Here is a 14,620-nt window from a genome sequence, read left to right on the forward strand (position 1 = left end):
CTGGATTGACATGTAAATGAAACCTCAACCATAGAAATGATAGCTATTCAACATAGATGTCCAATCCCTAAGTTCAAGTTTTAAGCCGAGTTATTGTTCCAATTGGGAAGGCAAACACCCTACTTCCTCTTGTACCACTCCTGTCGAATACTCTTTTCACAGGGTGTCCTTGCATTATCGAAATCAATTTATGTTTGGCTCCTAATCTTATCAATGATGGATTTGGGTTTTGGTATTCCCAACGAATCTATGATACCACTTGGCATCAGGTCTACATACACCTTGTTGTTCTTAATCACCTTACGATGGTCTACATCATAAGAAGAAAGACATTGCTCAACTAACTCATGAACTTCTGTGGCTGTAGGGAAACTAACTGCCCCAATCAACCCATTTCTTCCTAAGTTCTTCATTTCCTCTATGGCTATAGGTTCTTTTATTTTGTCGATTAGATCCCCTAAATGACAATCGCCAAAAATGGGTATCGGTGAAAAATCTCCCTCGAGGTAATATCTTAGTCAACTTCTATTCAAATTACTGCCCAAACTCCGTTTTCTTGGAACCCATGCTATCCTCCTCTACAATCCCTAATGAAATACTACAATTACTACTAATCCTACTAAAGAATTTTACTTTGAAAATTATGTTAACTTTCTTGTTACTTGAATAACACCCAATTCGAAGTTATGTTTTGGGTACTCACTTGTATTGCTTGTAAAATCACCTTCTGAAGTCGAATAAGGCACGAGCTTACTGCTAATCCTACTAAAGAATTTTACTTTGAAAATTATGTTAACTTTCTTGTTACTTGAATAACACCCAATTCGAAGTTATGTTTTGGGTACTCACTTGTACTGCTTGTAAAATCACCTTCTGAAGTCGAATAAGGCACGAGCTGCTGTGTATCCTTCTCCTTCATGTATCCTTACCTGCAACCTTATTTTGAAAAGCACTTAACCTACCACTTCATCGGTACATGCCTTCTTTAAAATGCACGTAAGGAACAGTTACAACTCATCCCCAGAGAGAACTACGCAGATTTGTGTCATGAAAACCCTTGTACTTCGGACGCGAAATTTAAAAAAACACGACAATTTTAAAGCAACTCGTACTTTAATGTTAGAGTGTAGCTTTTCTTGAGGTTGTGACGTGTGTTCCATCCTTACTGTTATTGGAGTTTGAAGTTTAACCTTCTTACAATTATTACAGGGGACGCAAGACAATTTAGCTTTCTTATTACTATAAATCCTTCATTCTTTATCTTTTCCTTAATTTTCCCCGATGTCCACCAAGGCTTCCTTACCAAAGCATCTTCACTAACACTCACCAAGCTATGGCCAAAGGCTAATCCCCTGAGCGTGGATTTTTTGAAAATCGAGGAACCTATTTATCTCGACATCGAAAAGATTTCGTTGAAACACTTTCCAATTTCTTCCGCTCTCCACTTTCTATCAATCTTTTCCTTAGTCATCTTATACTTAGTGGGTTGCAAGATATGTTCCACTTTTATTACATTTAACTTTGTTTGCTCATCTGCTTATTAACTTTCCAAACTTCCCCGAGCTCCGCCCGATATTGCACCGGCTCATCGCAGGTGGCAATTAATATTTAATTCCATTACCGCCCAAAAGCTTTATTGTGTTAGAAAGACGATCTTTTCACCGCTCCAACATGAGTTCAACCATTAATCCTTTAACCTGCCTCTTAAAGACTTTCAACATTTTATCCTCAAAAACTTTGTGGGTCTCCATTTCTTTAGGAATAAATGGGGCGTGTTGTGAAATCAGACAACAATCATGTCTATTAACTCTATAATATTCCCACTACAGATTCAATCTTACCTAGTCTTATATGTGTGAATTTGCTTACAATTGTGCAAGGCTAGCCTAAACCGTGCAAAGCCACTCAAATCTACCAATCTCTAATCAAATATGTTCACAAGGTTGAAAAAGAAAATTTCAAAGTGTGGTGTTTCTTATCTATTGACTCTCTAATATATTTTGTTTGTTCATTAATAGTCAACTAACCAACTGTTTTAAAGATCTAATACAAATGATTTCATTGTGCCATAGCCACATTATTCTATCTATGTGGTATGATGATAGTAACTTCCTAACAGTAATGGTTAGCCAATGTGCTGTAAATTTCAAACCATCAACCATCAATGGTTTCTTATAGAAAAATTTCTCCTAACCCAATAAGGTTTTTCAATACATACAAGGTGCATGGAAGCTCACCATCATCTACTAACCAAGATCCTATAAAAAATGAGATTAAAGCGTATGACAGTTCGTTGTAGTAAACCAATAAACAAATGTTACTATTGTAGAACATGACCTTGCGAAGAACTCTGATACCTCTTGTTAAGATTTTACGCCACCTAAAAAATGTTACTATTGTAGAACATGACCTTGCGAAGAACTCTGATACCTCTTGTTAAGATTTTACGCCACCTAAAAATTAGCTAATACATTGCAAGAAATGACTTGTGTAAAGCGTATTAATAAAATCCACACGTTTAATATGCACTCATTACATTCTTACAACTTTATGCGATGCTTGCGAGACAAATTCATGCAATATATTATTATCTAAACTGAGTTTTCAATTCTCGTATTAGGAGATAGGAGTCATAACCCTTGTTCTAAAGAACTGACCTTTTTGAATAAGATAAATTTATTGGGTAAAATTGAAAGCTTACACAAACTTTGGCTAATCGATGAATACATGGCTAAACCATTCCTTTTTATAAATTTGTTTGTGATTTTGTCTTAAGGCCCTTTCAAATCAACCAGCAGTCGAATTCCTAAAGCTATTACTTCAAAAGTTAATAATCCCTTTATCTCGAGTGATAAGTTTAAAAATTTCCTCATTGAAATTATTAATAGATCTTTAGACTCTAAAGAGGATGAATTATTAGAAAAAAGGTACAAAGTAACAGCTATTATTGGGTAAAAAAATTGCTAAAAATACATCTGCTATCATGGAAAGTTCAAGCACATCACCACAACTAGTAGCCTATTAGACTCATCCTACAAAACAGCTTCCCTGCGTTTTCAGGTTTAGATCCTAAGCGTACAATTTCACAAAGATATGAACAACATGGGACCATGGGCACAGTAGAAATTGCAGCAGCAACCCCTTCCATGAAACCCCACTGTTATGTGTTTGTCCTAACATAAAAAATTTGATGGGAACAACAAATGAACTGAAAATTTCTTGAATCGGATCATGAATGACCCTTTTATTCTCAGTCTATATGATTTCTTCTGCCGGTGTAGGGGAAACAAATATGAACAATATTCTCTGAAAAGAGAATGAGGTTAGATGGGATTTCATTCAGTAGCTGAAAGGAAAGCTACGACTAAATATAAAAGATTCAACTCAAAAGTAACATAAAAACAATGAACCCAGAAATCCAAGACCATAATTTAGCTTGAAGGGTACAACTAGGCCTTAAGGTAACTGATTAGAAATCACCCTAAATATGAACCAGAAATCACCCTAAATATGAACCAGAAATCACGAGAACTGATCCTCATCAGGCAAATATCATATATAGCTTCCTGACCTCATTATAGAATTCATATTACTAACCTTAATACCATTTTGACAAATACAAAGCACCCCTCAATTTAGATTACAATCGTATTTGCGAGCAAACTAGATATTTGGAACTTTCCTCAGCAAGCAGGTTTAGGAATACAAATTCTGTAAAATCCTTGGTATATAATTTATACATAATAAGCAAAATTTAACTTACATGGTTTTACTAACCCTCCATGCTGGAGACCTCATGAATTCTCTTTTGTAGTTGGAACAAACTTCAATAAGAGCAACATAATAGGACAGAAAATGTAAATGTGAATAGAAGAGGCAATTATCTTGCCAAGAGAAAATGAAGCCAAATTGATTGACTCTAAAATTCAACTTTTATAACAAATTTCTCTAATTCAAAGATGTTTTAAGTCCAACTTTTCTTTATGATAGAACTATACAATTGTTCCATAGTGGTTTTTAGGGATTATAAAGATTAAGACTGAAAGGAATGAATAAAGGGCAGTATTCTTGAATGCAAGGAGAACTTATTTGTTTTCCATTCAATTCAAACTTCTTTTGTAAGGAAATACAGAAAAAAATGAATCAAGGAAAACACAACAGATTCTGTGATAATTCCCAGTGCCATGTACAATCTTACATTTTTCTTACTTCCTAGCCTTTTTCAGAAATTCCTTAAACATTCTTGAATTCCCAAAGTTTAGCAGCCTCTATTACACCTCTGTACGGCCAAAAGAAACTTTTGAACATGTCGATTATGCACAAAACACGATTCACTATACTTCCATCTCCAGGATTTCTGGCAACAGAGGATTTGGTAATTTCCATCTGATATATTTGCATGAAACACAATTCACTATGCTTACATAGTTGAGTATATCATGCCTTGTAATTGTGCACCTTCGACCCTACGGTGTTGAGTATTTTGGTGTGCAGGAGCAAGTAGATCTTCTCAAATGCCATTGCTAATGCCTTCTTACAAAATAAGGGTTCCATCAAGGGAGGTCCTCCTGCAATTGTCCTATGGGATTTAAAATACTGCAAATAGAGAGCCACTAATGAAAAATATGAGCAAGTTCTTCCTCAAATCAATATTTCTGACAGCTGTTCCAAAGGGGTAGAACTACAGTTATATGTAGCAAAGCTTACAAGTGTCATAGCAACATGGTAGCAGAGAACTTGGTAATTTTCCATCAGATATATTTGATTGTAACGGAAAGATTGTGTTCCATGAGACCATATGGCCATTAAAATTGGGAAGCAGAGAGAGGGAGAATTAATGTTGAGTTCTGCTGGATTTTTGTACAATAAAGCATTAAAGAGTCATTGCATCGAAGGGATAAAAGCAGCAAAATGATAACAGATAAAGCAGGATCACCAGGTACTAAGGAAAAAAGAGAAACATGTCCCATCTTTCTCTAATTCCGGCAAACCTAAATCTAGCTGTCAAGGCATTGTAATTGTCAGGATGAAGGACTGGATTCACCTCCCCATGAATGGTGCTGCAACTCCCACGTTAACTTTATTACAATATAAAAAAATATTGCTCTAGGCAGGACAATGCATTCCCGTGATTGATTCACAACACTGATATTGAACAATTCCCTTATTAAAGATGTTGGTTTCCCCAATTCATAATTCTAAAGAGACTTAATTTCCGTACAAATCATAAACAAATTTAAAGGAATCAATGCAGTTTTGAACCACGCCATAAAAAAAAAGCATTGTAAAAGATTTGAAATCCATACCTTTAAATTTGTTTGCTGTTTTTCCATTAGTTTCTCTTCTTTGATGTAAGTTTCTTTCAGTTCCTCGTATATATAAGCTACTATACTAATTTAATTGCAGGCCCCTTTATGATTCAGAAACTTTATTTACATAGAAACTTGGAAATCAAAAAATAACACAGAAACTTAGAAATCAACAGATAACACAGAAACTTAGCATTCACAGTATACACACTTGTTTTGAAAAACACACTCTCAGATGAATATAACCTTCACAAATCCTATGCAACAAAAAAATCAGTGTCCAAATTCAACACTATGGTTGCACCTTATGATTGGTATCCAATGGCTCATAACCGCCATGCTTCCTAACTCCCAAAACCCTCCCCACAAAACCGCAAACGGTTAAATCGATAACAACCACAGCGATCACATATAGAATAAACAAGAAATCAAAGAGTGCTAAGGCACGTAACTTGTAATCCTCCAGCTCACACTTCATCGAACCCTCCACCCCGCGAGGAACATCCAGAAGCCGTTCGCAACCCTCCGGTATGAAACCCCTCACATACACCGACAAACCGGACTGAAAAAACCACAAACCCTGCAAAACCAATCCAGAATTCAGCCCCAATTCCGCCACAAAAAGCTTTGGCTGAAACGCCAGTAGGATCGAGCAGCCACAACAAAAACCGGCGACTTTTCCCAGCAGTTCCTCACACTTGCCCTCAACAGTAGACGTAAGGGAAGATCCCCGCTCCAATACTGCCCACTGGAGCCCGAACCCTAAGGCGGCTGTTAAGAAAAAAATTCCGGGCGGTATTCCGGCCAGAAAGGGGGTGCTCTCGTGGATCAAAACAACCACGACCAGGATCAGGAAGATGCACAGCACGGCGGCAGTTTGCAGTGTTAGGAAGCGGTATACCGGCGTGCTGCCCTTTATCATCAGGTCGAAATCGGCAGATATTACGAGATAGTAGAAAATAGCGAGCAATATACCAGCGAGCTGCAAATACAATTCTAGGGTTTTGAATTTGGATAAAATGGGGTACCACAGTTTTGCAGAGTAATTGTTGGGGTTTTTCAGATGGGCTTTGAAGGAGCACAAAAGGTGCCACACACCCAGGGCGAAGATAAAGAACGAAGCGATAATGTGGGTTGTGAGGTTCGCCATTTTCAGGCCACGGGTTCGAATCACAGGTACGAGAGGACTTGAAATACTATGAGCCTGTCTAGTCTGTGCAGATACCAGGCATTCTGGTTTTGTTTGAAAACTACTTGTTACATTTATGGACGGTCTTTTGGCTTCTGTTTGAATTTTTCCAATTGTCGTTGTGTTTGTACACAAATGCTTCCCTACGCGTTTTAATTTTTAAAAAATTTCAGAATAGAAGACTTACAATATTTTAATATTTTATCACCATGTATAGGTATGGATAATCAATTTTGTTTCCCACATTGCTAAGGATGAACTCTACCTATGTATTTTATAAAATTTGGGTGGGACCTAAGCTGTTTTCATCTCTTGATAAGTTGAGGCATATGCACTCAACCCATATTGATAATGAAGTCCTTATAAAACAACAAAATAAGGGTCAATAAATAAAATTAGGTCAATCAATTGTTTGGGTAGTTATGGTGTAAACAAATAGTAAACAATAATATAGAGTGCTTGTGGATTACTTGTGATGGCTGCAAGACTACCATGACGAATTTGGAGGCCCTGAAGAAGAAAGTGTTGGAGATGGAGAACAAAATGATTAGCATAGCCAGGTTTAACCTACGTGTGATGCATAGCTTGACCACCTCTCTATGCCGGATGCAAAAGAAAGCATTGGGAAAGGATGTTGAAAAAGAAGGGAACTATTAGGAACTTTTTAAGTTCCTCATTGAAGACTGGAGCAATGCGCTCAATAGCTACTTGGTGGTTGGTTTTAGATCTTTAGATTTTTTGTTACATATTGCTAAGACTCTTAGTTGTTATACTTATACTACTAAGACTTCTAATCTATTTTATTTTGATACTAACATGTTGTTAGTTGTTAAAGTTGTCATCGGGTTGTTTGTGTAAAGGGCCAATGCCCTAGTTTTGTTGCTTTTAATATAAAAAACAATATACAGTTGATGAATAGTAAACAACAATAAACAATTGATGGTCCCTGCAAACTAGTAACATTTACAACTTCAATGCAACAAGACGGAGTAGTTGTATGTGAGATGAAATATTATTAAATATATTGTGTAAGATTTAATAATAACTTGCTTGGAGAAAGTGGAGGATTGTGATAATAAAAGTTTATAAAGTATATGGTACATTTCGTTTTTAATTGTTTATATGGATAAAATGTTGATGTTTAAATAATTGGTTAAGTATGTGTTCAATATTTTGATATGATGTTTTAAATTTGATGATATTATGTCTTATATGTTATTAGGACAAATATTAATTCACTATTTGACAAAACTTAAATTCTTTGAACTAATATCTTATTCATATAAATATTTTGCATTTGTTCTCATTTTTTAAGAATTGATGAATAATATGACGAACTTGATTATAATCTAAATAATATTTTTATTGTTATTACCCATTCATGGTTATGACTTTTTGATGTTGACACAAACTAACTATAGTTTGTTTACATGAGGTTGATGCAAGTTGGATCTTTACCCTCTCGTTTGTTGAGAAAAAGAATCATTAAGGAGACCACCCCCCCCTCCCCCTCCCCACTTTTATGAGTTTGTAAATTGACTATATGTTGATGCATTGTAGTCATGTAGAGTTTTTTTTGAGTGTTTTTGTGAGTTGTATATAAAGTCTTCAATTGCCTTTGTGTGGTTGCATAAAGTGTTTATCCTATGAGGTTTTTGTATTTTTTTGTTTAAAATAGATCAATTTTATGCTCCTCCCTATGATAATTATTTATATGTGATCAATGTTACATCTATACCTGCATATCCTTCTCTGCTTCATCTTCTTAAACTCATATATGCATGTCTCCTTTATGAATTATCCTTATTATATTGAAATTACTCCATTTTAATCTTGTTAGCCCCAGATTTGAGTAGGCCCAATTTTAAACTTTGTATTGAAATTAGCAATGCTTGTTATGTTGAACCCATGGTGATGAACCAATTGGTACAAGTGTGTTTAAACTCCTTAATCATCAAATTGTTTGACAAGATAAAGGTGATTATTTGCCTATATTGTGCACAATTTTGCCTTATCAATCAAAAGCAATTAAATATCAAGAACTATTTGAGTTGAAAGAAAATTGTTTTATAGGGGTGTTCCTAACTTTGTTAAAGACATTGAGGCGCAAAAGATTTTAATTTTTTGACATGCAATTTATGGAAGTTATTAAAGCAGGAGTTTTTGAATAGTTGGAGTAAAAAGAGTTAATGGGTTGTTTTCTAAACCTATTATACACCACCTACTCAACTTTTGCTCAAAACTATATTTCCAATCAAAAGTTATTAAATTCTTTAACTCTTGTGTTGACCAACCAAAGTTGTGGTTATTGTGAAGTTCAAATGAAAGAGTTCAAAAAGGTTTTCACAATCTTGTCAAAGCTCGATGAGGTTATCACAAACCCATCAAAGTATGATGTACTTTTCATGACCATAATTAAAAGGTAAATTATGGAGGCATGAGACTTTTAAAGGGGCATCAATTATTTTTTTAGTTTGATAACTTGTTTCGATGATTGAAATGGGTTTTAAAACCCCCTCTTTTTTGTTGATAGTAGGTGTTGAAATAAAGACAAGACGAACGAATTATTTTGAAACATCATGGATCTATTGAAAAGGCCTTGGAAACCTTTGAGTAGATGAAAATTGGTAGAATAAGATTAAACACCATAATTTTCACTAGCACCCACTCAATGATGCATCCAAACATTGAAGCTAGTGTTCAAATAGAAGTTGATCCTTCAAAAGAAATTACAAAAAAGTAGAAACAAGAGCAAAACAAGTTTATGGGGTATTGCGAATGTGATGGCACTAGAATATGAAGTAGTGGTTTTGGAGCTTGAAGCTACTCAATAAGTTCAATGCATAATTGGCTCCTCAAAGAGCAAAACAATGGGTTGCAAATGTTGGTAAAAGTGTTTGAAATACCACAAATGATATTGTAGAAAATCCAAAGTTTGACACTTTTTTAAAGAAGGGAAAATGTCCACCTAAGGAGCTAAAATTGACATAAATACATTCCTAGAAGGTAAAGGGAATGGTATTATTGTTAATGGAAATGGTAGAAGGGAAAAGGAGATGCTTGTTTTACTTGAGGATATTTTCCTCATAAGAGAAGAGACATTAAAAACCTTCACATGTTGGTCAAAGAGGACATCAAACATGAAATAATCTAGTATGTATTTTTTAAAAATAGAACTGTAATGTCACCAAAATGTAATGGTGGGTGAAAAATGTGTGAATGAGAGATCAAGAGGAAAACTACCCTTCCCCTCCAAGGAGAGATTAGAGTTTCACTACGAACTTCCCTTCAAACACTTTTCATGCAATTACATTGGAAGAGGGGAGGGGGGGAATTCACTAGATTCAACCTCCAAAGAAGAAGATATAATTCTGAATGAAATGGGAATGATAAGTTAATCCCCTCTTCCTATTTGAAATGGAAAGGAATTGATTGAATTATGTATAGACACTAAGTGCAAAAGTGACAAATAACTGATTATAACTTGAGATCGGAGTGTGGGATGAAGTTGTGCACCTGGATCTGGCAGTAATATGTCAAGACGAAGCTGCCTTGCGAATTTGAGGAAAAGTTGCCTGAACCATGGTGGGAATGTACACGGTCCTCTGAAAAATCTGCGAAACAAAAAGGGTTTTTCCGCCTCTACAAATGGAGTCCAAATCCAAAAGTACAGCTGAGCACCTACAACCTACATGCATAAAATAGAGGAAAATGGGTTGGGATTGGGGGTTTGCCTTCAGGTCAAACCCCAGTTTTGGAATTAACCAAGTAATGAAAGAAAGTACTTGCAAGTAAATGTAAATGAAAGACTGTAATGTAAATCACCTCAAGGGAGGTTGTGATAGAAATGCTTGTGTGGAATTGAATGTTGGAATCAATCTCCTCTTCAATGGTTGAATCCTTGACTTGAATGCAACACCTAGCCTTGAAGGGAGACTTGAGAATGCTCAATGCTGGAAAGGAATGCTTGAATGTTTGAATGCTCTTGAATGCTTGATCTCATGTAAACTTCCCACTCATCCAGATTTTTTAACTAATCCAAATGAGAGGGCAAATGCAACTTAAATACATGTCAATCAGGGTTGATGAAACTGATTTTCATCATAGGCCAACATCAGGGAAGTTTTCCCACTCATTGCACAACCTACAATGCAAGCTTAGGAAAGGATCCTGCCTCAAAATAGGGCAGGGACAGTTGCACCTGTCCTACCCCTTTCTCCAGGGAAGAGTGCAGACAGGGTGGTGCAGAGGCCAAGGGAGAAGCAAATTCTGAGGGTTGAGTAGTCTCTGGTCTCCGATCAGGCTAGGGGATTCGATTTTGCATGCGTGAGGACCCGAATGCAGTCGAAAATTGCTAGGGTCGCAATTTTATGACACTGCATTTAGCCCCCACTTTAGCGTGAGTATGAGCATACGCCAATACTGCTGGTAAAGTACAAGGAAACAAGATTCAAAAGACTTCTACCACATCAAGGAGGCAAGATGCGTCAAGCCCCTAGTGGACTTAGGATCTTACGACTTCGATTGACAAAGTAAAAGGGAAGATCGAGAAGGGAAGAACCATGACTGTAAGTAGCAAAGTTCCCCTCACTATGAGTCATGAAAGCAAGGATATCAAAGATTACAAAGCAACACAAAGTTCACTAAGTAATTCTAAGTATCAAGAATAAAATATGAGCGGAGTGTATGCCCCCACATTAAAGTGATCGTGCATGCCTTATCAGGAGTGATTTCTTTAAGGTAGGATACACCCAATAGAGAGAGAAGAGAGGAAGCACATTATCGCAAGGATTTAGCCCCCAATCGAGGAATAAACCCAAGGATAATGAACATAAAACATGAGGTACGAGGTAGTTTCTCTTTCCTCAAGGTCAGTATGTTATATGATAACTCATGTATATCATGTATGTATATGTTCATATAATAATCATCATTCCCCAAAGAAGGACACTACCTTAGAAGAAAGGGAAGAGAGGATGTGTTGTGAGTCAACATGAAAGAGACCAAGAAAAGATCTCAATGCTTTGTATCATCCCCAAGTAGACATTAAGGGAACAATAGAAGAACAGGGATACACATAGAATAAAGGTCACAAAGGAGAAAGAAAGGAGAGAGAGAGAAGATCTACAATGCTAATATTGCTAATCTAGCATGACATTTGCCTCCTGATCTTGCTGATCACTATTTCGGGAAGGCGAGAAACACGCAAGAGGAGTGACATCAAGCACAACAGATGTAGCTATCACAAGATCCAAACAAGGACTATGCTTATGTTGTAAGTCACTTTGTTCTATTCTAGGGGCTAGGATTAGGGTTTTCGAAAATTCAGTTGATAAATGCTTGTCCACATCAAAATATTCATACTCACTATCAGAAGCATTAGGAGTTGTATTGCCATCATGAATAACAATTTCACCCATTTCTTCATCAAAGTTTAGAGAAAGAGGAGCAAGAACACGAATAGGAGTAAAACCATCACATGTTTTGTGCAACTTATGATTTGGAGATGTAGGTTGAACATCTTGCTTAGGAGAAAAGGGAATCATGTCAACTGTCAGAGTATGAGGAGATTGAATATTTTGAGGGATAGCTTCATGAGCTTGAACATGACATCTTCGTCGACGTTCTCTCGCACAACAATTTTGTTGAGTCTTAGTGGAAGGCTGAGAAGGAGGAGGAACACTTGAAAAAGTAGGAATGTTTCCCTCCTTGATAGTTGAAGGTTTAGGTTGAGGTCTTTTAGGTTGAACAAGGGGAGAAGTAGGCCTCTTCTCTCGATAAGAGGAAGGAGGTGGAACTGCGCTGTATAAAGGAGGAATATTAGGTGTAGGAAGGAGACCAGGTCCATCATGAGGAGGAGGTATAGGTCTAACCTTAGGAGGAATATTGTTCTTCTTCTTAGGAGAAGGTATAGTCACATCCATAGGAATAGGTTGACAATATTCCTTAGGAGGGAGATTAGTTCTATCCATGAGGGGAAGAACCTCATCTTGAAGAATAATAGGATTGTCAAGTGTTGGGGATCTAGGTTGACTTAAGGATAAGATCATATCTTTCTTCCATTTTTGATAAGATTGAAAAAGAGCATCGCTCCTTGTGGAAGAGATTGAAATTGTTTAGGCCAAAAGAAATCAATAGGAACATTGGGGCTTTTTTCGGATGAACAAAATAAGCTATGTTTCACGGTTATGATTTCTCCATTATGAGGAAATTTCAAACACTTGGAGAAACAATAACCTTTATGGAAGATAGCCAAGGATAGCCCAACTTCAAACGGAATTGCTCAGAAGAGGGTATGATAATAAAGTCAACATCCATGGATTTAGTATTAACTTCAATAGGAAGGGTGATAGAGCTAATGGTGGGAAAAGAGAAACCATCAAATAACTTTACAACAACATTACAAGCATCATATGTTGGTTTATATGCAATTGTAAAGTGAAAAGATACTCCTTAGTGATGACATTAACCATGCAAGAGGGATCAATAAGGGCACCACACAAAGGTATATCCTTAACCTTTGCAATGATGTATAAAGGGCCATCGGGTGCTCTAATGGTCTCACTAGGGTCAAATGTAATATAAGGATCCTTAGGCGCATCTTGTTTTTCTACCATATTTACTAAGTTCAAAGCCATAGAGGTGAATTCCTCAGAAGAGAAAGAATTAGGCACGATCTCAATAACATTAGAGGTGTGAGAAGGCAAGGGATCAGTGAAAATCTTAAGATTTTGATTAGGCAGAGCTACTGATTTATTCCCTTTATCATTCACACCTGCCATAGATATAGTATTGTTATCAATTAAATCTTGAATCTTATTTTTCAATGCAAAACATTTCTCAGTATCATGACCAGGCTAACGATGAAATTGACAAAATGAATTGTTATCAAAATAAGGGGATGCAAGTTTAGAAGGATCAACTGGTTTTATAGGAGGAAGTTTGATAACATTTCTTTGCAACAGCTGAGACATAGTACTATGTAAAGATTCATTCAAAGAAGTAAATTGTCTTTCTCTTTGGAAAAATTTAGAAATGGAAGGCACACTTGTCGTAGCATTCACATTGTTGTTGTTGATTGTATCATTGAACTTGATGAAGATTTTTTTTGGTTTGAACTTCACAAACGATTGTTGAACACTCTCCCCCTTATCACTCGGAGCCATAGGAGTGGATTGCTCGATTTGACTTACAACCAATTGATAATTGTGGAGTGTTGTGCACAACTGTTGAAATGAAGTAAACTCAAACAAAAGAAGGTTTTCCCTGATATCTTTTTACAAATTAGAAATGAAAGTTCTTTGAATATCATTATCAGGTACATGAAAAGAAATTTGAGCACACAAATGCTTATATCTACCAATGAAATCAGTCACTTTTTCTTTAACACCTTGTTTACAATGCATTAAATCAGTCAAAGTAATTTTAGGATCAATGTTGTTTTGAAATTATTGGATGAAAGTATTTTTGAGTTGTTAAAAGGAAGTGATAGAATAAGAAGGCAAAGAGCAATACCATTGTAAAGCCTTATCTCTTAGCCTTCTTGTAAACAATTTTGCAAGCAATCTTTGATCATAAGCAAAATTGGTATATGAGGTTTGAAATGTTTTGACATTTGTAAGAGGATCACCTTTTCTATTATAGAGTTCTAATTGAGGGACCTCAACATGTTAAGGTGGCACGACTTTAAAAATATCAAGAGAAAGTGGGCTTGCGACATCAAAGGTGGGCATACTAAACTTGGATTGACTCATAGAAGCAATTTGTTGTTGTAAGGAAGACATGGTTTGAGCAAGATTGTTAATTGTCGCTTCGCTAGAAGAATTGATGTTAGACATAGTTGATTGAGAAGGTGGTGTGATGTTATTGAAGGAAGGCATGGATTGAGAATAAGGTGGTGGGACATTATGATAAGTAGGCATAGGTGATTATTGGTTTAGGAAAAGGGACACTTAAAGGAGGAACAAAGTTGTTGAAGGAATTTCCCCCTTGTGTCACATTGATTGGTTGAGGAATAATAGGAATACTTATGGAAGACATAGGTAAAGAAACCCCATGACCAAAGGTTGTAAGAATGACATTTTGAGTTGATGTAGCCATGATGTTGGAGGTAAAAGTAGGA

The 14,620-nt window shown here is 36.2% G+C and overlaps 1 protein-coding gene across 1 annotated transcript; it reads right to left on the reverse strand.

Moving 5' to 3' along the window:
• Nucleotides 1–5,471: 5,471 nt before the first annotated feature.
• On the reverse strand, nt 5,472–6,663 carry LOC131073962 (uncharacterized). The gene has a single exon (XM_058010494.2). It carries the CDS (start codon nt 6,457–6,459, stop codon nt 5,602–5,604), a length of 858 nt encoding a protein of 285 aa, XP_057866477.2. The 5' UTR covers nt 6,460–6,663; the 3' UTR covers nt 5,472–5,601.
• Nucleotides 6,664–14,620: the final 7,957 nt, after the last annotated feature.

The sequence above is a fragment of the Cryptomeria japonica genome, chromosome 9, assembly GCF_030272615.1.
Source record: "Cryptomeria japonica chromosome 9, Sugi_1.0, whole genome shotgun sequence".
Classification (NCBI taxonomy): Eukaryota; Viridiplantae; Streptophyta; class Pinopsida; order Cupressales; family Cupressaceae; genus Cryptomeria; species Cryptomeria japonica.